Source organism: Thalia democratica, chromosome 8 (assembly GCF_965202585.1).
Source record: "Thalia democratica chromosome 8, ktThaDemo2.hap1.1, whole genome shotgun sequence".
Taxonomy (NCBI): Eukaryota; Metazoa; Chordata; class Thaliacea; order Salpida; family Salpidae; genus Thalia; species Thalia democratica.
This window is the reverse complement of record NC_139172.1, coordinates 6,926,982-6,934,376: the sequence shown is the minus strand read 5'-3', so window position 1 is coordinate 6,934,376 and position 7,395 is coordinate 6,926,982. Positions and strand designations below refer to the sequence as shown.

General features: G+C 24.9%; 1 protein-coding gene across 1 annotated transcript; it reads left to right on the top strand.

Annotated features, from left to right (window-relative positions):
• The first annotated feature begins 5,328 nt into the window (after positions 1-5,328).
• Positions 5,329-6,326, top strand: LOC145842848 (uncharacterized). The gene is made up of 3 exons (XM_082950327.1): positions 5,329-5,428; positions 5,858-6,003; positions 6,195-6,326. Exons 1-3 carry the CDS (start codon positions 5,356-5,358, stop codon positions 6,324-6,326), a joined length of 351 nt encoding a protein of 116 aa, XP_082806453.1. The 5' UTR covers positions 5,329-5,355.
• The last annotated feature ends 1,069 nt before the right edge of the window (positions 6,327-7,395 follow it).

Sequence of the window (7,395 nt, the reverse complement as noted above, 5' to 3'; positions counted from 1 at the left end):
TTTATTGATTTTGTTAAAAAAAAAAATTTAAATTTTAACTTAAAGTTTGTTCTAAATAAAAAATCAAAAATTTTATTTAGTTGTTATTTAGTCAAATATAAGTCAATTAATTTTAAATTTATAAAACTAAGGTATTTACTAACCTACGTTTTTTAATGTTATTTTTTGAAAAATTTATTACTTCTTTAACAAGTTTTTTTATGTTATAAATAGTTGTACATAATAAATCATATAAAATACTTAAATAAAAGAGCTTGTTTTAATTTACTTTATTTGAAACGTTATAAGAATAAATGGTTAAAACACTTAAAAAACTTTTTATTAAAATAAAAAAATTGTTTAAAACATTTTTTTTGACTAACTATTTTTACTAAAATCAAGAATGTTTTTTATTTAAGATAATGAATGATTTGTCTTTAAATTATATAAATAAATTTTTGTGCAAAATTAATTAACTAAATTTATTCAAAATTTCAAGCTAATAATTTACAGATCCTAGCTAAACAAGTTCACAATAAAGACAACTTACACAGTTTATTTTTATGTAGTTCATTGAAGAAAAAGTACTTTTCAAACTGTTTAAATTATATTTAAAAGTCTTTCTAAACTTCAAAATAAGCTTTTTTTTCTACTTTTAATTCCTTTATAAAGTCTGCCTATGATTTAAAAATAGCACAAAAAAATTTCATACAAAAACTTATTTAACTCAAATTTTGAGCTTTGTATTTTCTTTTGTTATATAAACAGTACACATTTATTTAAATTAATTTATGAACATATAGTTTCTAAAACTGATTTATATTTCAAATTTAAGTTTTTAGTTTAGTTTCAGGTAAGATTTTTATCAATATAGCTTAACTTAAAGTTTTTATTTGTTAGTTAATATTTTTTTCTTACAATAAGTTTTTTTTTTGTTACCTCAGACTAAAAAAATATTTTTTTAAATATATTACTTGAAGTAATAATTAAATAATCAACTAATTCAATGAAAAATATTGTATTCTTTTTATTCTGATTAAAAATGTATAATACCGCACTTTCCATATTTAATTATACTTAAAGCTATTTTAAGTTTATTAATCTTACATCAAACTATTACGTACTGTTGTATAAATACAATAAAATATCCTTTGAATTATTTGTTTATTAGTTCTTATGTTTACTTTCTTAGTTATTTAAGCATTTAAAAAAATTATATTTTACAAAAAATAAAAAATATTATTTTGATAGCTTTTATTTACGGTAAACTTCTTTATAGTAAATTAATGTAAAAAAAATAAGTTAAGTAATTAAATTTACCAAACATAAAACAAGTTCTATGTCTAAATTAATAGCTAGTAGCTGTAACTTATTTTATCTTGGCTTGGAGTAGTAGACTACTGGTGAGTTAGACACAGAAAATACTTGAAGTATTACTTAAATTAAAAAAAAACATATATTTTATATAAAATGTTTTTAAAAAGTATTTTTTATTTGATATGCAAAAATTTCAAATTATAAGGTATAATAAGTTACGAACAAATTAGTTTTACACATAAGAAGTTAAAACATCAAAATTAAAAGAAATACAACTAACGCTAATTTATTTATAATTTTTTGAATACATAGCACAACACAAAAGCTTAACTTAATATTGATGTTAGATATCAATAAAGTTCAATTTAAAATATTAATGTAAAGAATTTCATTGCTCTCTGAAAAATAAGAAAGGCCTTGGGGTCCGAATGACGGCTTTGAAAACTTTTAGAATTGAATGTTGAAGATCAAAACCCAGTGGTCGACAATACGAAAACATGTTGAGTAATAGCAACGAGTCTTAAAATTCGATTATGCCTGTCTGATGAGTCTTAAAAAGGACGAAACCGATCGTAGGTTGTCTCGGATGCTGTTGTTGTTGGTCGTGTGGTGAAGTTCATTAATTATTTTTGATGGCGCGAACATATCAACTTTGTTGATGGTGGCTGAAATAAATATTGGTTATGATCATTAAGTAACGTTAACTACCATTCATTGCGACATTCTTTTGTAATTATTATACACTCGGATATATTTTTAAATATTTTAAATACTACAAGTAGTTAACAGGATTCCAGCTACACAAGTTCAAAAGTTCAAAAACAAAACTAGAACATTTCAAACATGCTTTCAATTTGTACATTCAAATAATATTTATAGGAACTCGACATGAATTCATCGTGACCTGATGACGCAATAGACGACGTGTTTACAACAAAGTTCATCTGAAGTTGTTTGCTTACTTTACAGGTATGTGGACATCTTAAACTATTTACACATGTTAATTTTGACAATAGAAACTGAATATTCTGCCAATGTAATACAAGACGATTAGTTGGAATGGTAAATCGTCTGGTTTTTAGAAATACTGTAATTAAAAAAACGTTTTTTTTTTCTTTTAACTAACCAATATTTTTGTAAATCAAATATTTTTTCTGGTAAATTCAAGATGATTAAGCTAGTGTTTTTTTGTTTTGTAAAAACATGCTGCGCAAAAATGTTTATAATTTCCAAATTTGTTTTGTTTTCTATTTTTCTTAGTATTTGCATTATGTACTTAAATGAATTTCAATGGGAACTTAATTTATATAATAATGTATTTTTTTAATTATACACAAAAGTATTACGTGAGCAGATTGCTTTTATTAGCAACTACGTAAGCATTTAATTTAATTTCTTTTTTGTTTTGTTAGAATTTAAAAGGGAAATTGAATTAAATTTGTAAAAAGTTTTTATAGCTATTTTTTCGCAAGCATAAATTCCTACAAGACAAATACTAGAAGAAAAGTACAACTTTCAAACAGTAGCGACTTTTTCACAAAAAACTTACTTTGGACAAAAGCTTATTGTTATGATGAGCAAATGTAAAGTAAATATAAAGTATACAAACATGCCAATTAATACCAATTAGTTATTTTTGCATTCATAAATTAAAAACAAGCTATGTTCCTTGTATTTTTAATATGGTGTTTAACACAGTTTAAGAAAAATAACAGTAAAACTATAAACAAAATTTAGTAGTATCTTGACGTTGGCAAATCCTACAATTTAAAAGTATAAGTTTAAAAGTAATTTTTAAACTATCATTTTTTTGCTGAAGAAATTATGAATTCTAATTAAACCGTTTTTTGAAGCTTTTTTTTTTGATATTTAGTAATCGGATTCTAATTTTTTTACAATTCATTGCACATAAACTTAAGAATTGTTTAGAAGAACCTTTTATTTAGAAAGTCAAATAATTTAAAAAAACAAAGTAAGTTATAAACGCTTTCTGTTGATCACTTTTGTTATCTTCTGATAAAAACCTTTTGTGTTCTTTGATGATTTTAAATACCGCACAATAATTTACAATTTTCAAATCATGATTTGTTTTAAACATGTTAATTTCTATGTTAGCGTGTGTTATATGATTAAATTTATTTTGCTTTTCTTAAACGCTCATAACTTAATTACAACTACTTTTGTTTTAATCCGAGTAAAAATAATTGCTTTATTAATGAAACTTTTCATGCCATGGGCAAAAATTAAAGACGCAAACTTGTACTTAAATTGATCAGCTTCCTTCATAACTACTTGCTGCTAAATTGACTTTAAATCTAAATTTACATTTTTAATCTTATTAAGTTTACGGAGGAAAAGGTGTTAATAATCTTTCTGATTATTTTACGTGCACTAATTAATCTGCTTGATACCATAACAGATTAATTTGACTAAAATAGCATATAATGATTTTGTAAATTCTTTTTGCTCGACGTTGAGCAGAAATATTTAATTTTGAACAAATAATTTTTTTGGATTGTACGTGGAGATTTGTTCTAGATATAATAAGACAGACGTCAAAATTGTCCAACATACACTTTGGTCAAATCATACGGAGTTTATATAATGTAAAAAAAAGTTTTCGTTTTTCAATGAGCTTTATAAAAATCATAAGTTTGTTTTAGATATAAGTAGTACATCGCAATAATTTCTTATAAACTAACAGCTGTAATTATAAGTTTAAAATACAATAACGTTGCTTTATTTTTCATAGACCTCACAGATTCAACCTTCAATAATTTTTTTTGAAGTTATTTTTATTCAGTATGCTAAAAAAAAACCAATCATGTTGACAAAGCTGTCATTTCTGTTTTTAGACGCTTCTAACAAGAGAGTTATGTGAAATTGTTTACGAAGCTAAAAATAAGTTTTCATTATGACGCAGTGCATTTTCGATTACCGCTTCGCCTTGTACTTGTTTCATCATAAACAACCTTCGAACATTTTCCTTCGCGCTAAAATTTGCTTGCTCTCTTCAAAGGAAATTTGCAATCAAACTCTTTCGTGGAATAAACAAATGCCATTTTTAACACTGAGGTTGCTCTTTTTAAATCTGTATAAAGTCAGTCAAGTTGTGATCGATTGTAACCGTGCATTCGTTAAAATTTATCTATTATTAGTGACAAAATCACTGCTTCGGGCGTTTATTATGACGTCATAAGTTCAACTAAAAATAGTATAGAAAAATTTAATATATAAATATACGAGAACTTTGGTCGTTCTATCATTTTAAAGACAATGAAATTCGGTTCTGTACCAGCGAGAGAGACCTAAAAATTCGAGACAAGCAACAGCTATAGGCAAAAAAATAAGTTCAGCGTTGTATATTGCGTCACAGTAGTGTAGCCACTATTAAACGCAGTTTTACTACTTGTCAGGTTAGATCGTAAAATGTAATTGTGGTGAGAATACTGCTGAATAATTTTATGATAGAGTGCATATTAAAGTTTAGACAGTGTTAGTTGTGTGAGCAAGTTTAAATCCTCGATGGATTTTTGTTTGTGTTATTATACTCTTTTCATTCAGTCTGTAATAAACAATTTATTTTTGAAACCTTTTAAGTATGAATTGATTTTTTTATTTGAGTGTGTAACACCATCGTTGTTTTTTAATTGGCTTCTAAAATTCAAATTTTTTACAAGTTTTTTATGTATTAATAGTATCGTGATTTAAAAAAACCGTAGTTTATAAAATAATTTACTAATACAATTAAACTATGATTGATTTTTACAAATTGTACACAATGTTTTACAATAAAGATATTCTTACAAAAAACTTATCGCGATCTTTTTTTGATCATCGTGTTGTTAAAAATATTTTTACATGTACGTATCTAAAAATAAGCAGCAATTTAGTAAAATTTAAAGTATCACTCTGCATATAAGGCCGGGAAAAATTTTATCAGACCATAAATAAATTGCAACTCTAAACTAAATATCATTTAGATTGAAAGACTTTTACAAGTATTATTTAAAAAATAAATTGTGGTTAACAGAGCTGTATTAAAAAAACTAAAACTCAATGATGAAGTACTTTAATACCTTCGCAATTATTTTGTACACTTTGCAACTTAACGTTGGTCTATCGCATTCAAGTAAGTTGAGTTTTTATTTAATATGATTTATTAACTCTTATTAGTTTTACAAGACTTCAAAATAGTTAAACAAATAAAAATATTAAATACTTACTTGCATTTTTTGAAGTATTTTGAAGCAACTGCAAGTAAAAGTATCTATTATATTAAAATTTTATACACTTTACATTATAAACTTTTCAAATACTTTAAATGAATTGCATCGAACCGTTTTAAAGTCTTATATTTAAATAGTTTGCTGAACTTAAAAAAAACTGTGGTATAAAACAACAATAAGAAACATTATGTTTAAAATAAATGTAATCCTTCTTTAGATGATTAAGACAATTTTTTTCTTGAAAATTAAAATTGTGCAACTTATTTATTTTTGGTTATAAAATAAGTTTATTAAAAAAATATATATTTCCACACAACGATTTTATTTTTCAGACATCATAATACTGGGTAAAACAACTCGGCCGTCATCCGTTTCGTCAACAGGAATTCCTTACTACCTGCAGATGCGAAGCGAGAAGTATGCAAAAAGGTGCAACACCAACTTCCCCAGTCACCCGTGGCCCGTCGGCGGTGACAAGGTTTGACATAGAACTGTACTTTTGTAATGCTCAAAAAATATTTGGTATTTTTGCCCATATTCTACTTAAGTATATCAATTGTTTTTTGGAATTTTTAAATCATTTTGCATAAAAAGTAAAAAAGGAAACAGTAATATTTTATCTGAAAAAAACTTAAGTAGCTTTTTAATTCAAGTTTAATTTTTTATCAGAAATGTAACTGCTTGCAATTAGAAGGTTTTTGCCAGAAAATTTACGCTCCAGTTTGTTCCACAAGCGGGGAAATTTTCGTGAACTTTTGCAACTTTTGCAGCCACGTTGCTCGCAGAGGAAGGTTAAATTAAGTTTGAATGTTTTAACTTATATCTAGATTTTTTTAATGCTATTAGAACAAGGATTCTATAAAAGCAATAGCTTTTTATGAAGATTTAAATCGTGAAAACTTTTACTAAACTTCTTAAATAACAAACTAAGCTGACTTTTATAGTTTTTTTTATTATTTTAGTTTTGTATTCTACTAAATAACTTTATGTTATTTAGAACCACTATTTTGCAACTTACTACAGTTAGGTTAGTTGAGCTTCATAGTGCAAAATCTTCATGTGGTAAAATGATTTAATTTCAAGCTTGAAAATTTTAAACAAATAAATCAGGATTTTTTAATAAAACAACCAAAAAACTTTTAATAAATTCTAATTGATAATATTATGTAAACTACATGTGTGTTTTCAAAACACAAACAAAACTTTTCGAATAATTGCTGATTTATTTTCCTTGTTTTTCAACATAAAAATAAAACCTACAAAATAACAATAATCATACTTTTATGTAGTTGTATACTGTCTTGATGATTAATACAATTATTTAAAGTAAATTGGTAATACAATTATTTATAATTGCTGAACACAGTTGCCATAAATTGTAGTCTTGTTATGGTTTTATTTTGTTTTATTATAGTATAGTGGATATTTTTTCTCTTAATTTATTTTTAATAGCTTTATTGCCATTTAGATAATTATACAGCAGTTTTTTTACAGACTTAGTGGTCTGACCTATGCTTCAGAGGCAAAAAGAAGAAATCATTTCTTTTTGGGATACTACTGTCCAAAACACTAAAACTATATACTTGTACCTGTATAAACTTATTTTTCATGAGTTCACAGAAAAGCAACAGTAAGGTATTGTAAAGAGAAGAGCTAATTATGAAGGATTTCTTGAAAGATATATTTTAAGTTATTTTAGTATTGTTTGTTCCAGATTCATATTTGTTTAGATATGTTTTAGCTCACGTATTTTTTTAATTAAAACTAAATTTCAAACTTATCAATTAATTGACCAAATAAAACTAGATAAAGTTTTTTCTACTTAATTTACGATTTTTTGTAAAGCGTTATAAAGAAATGCTCTAATAAA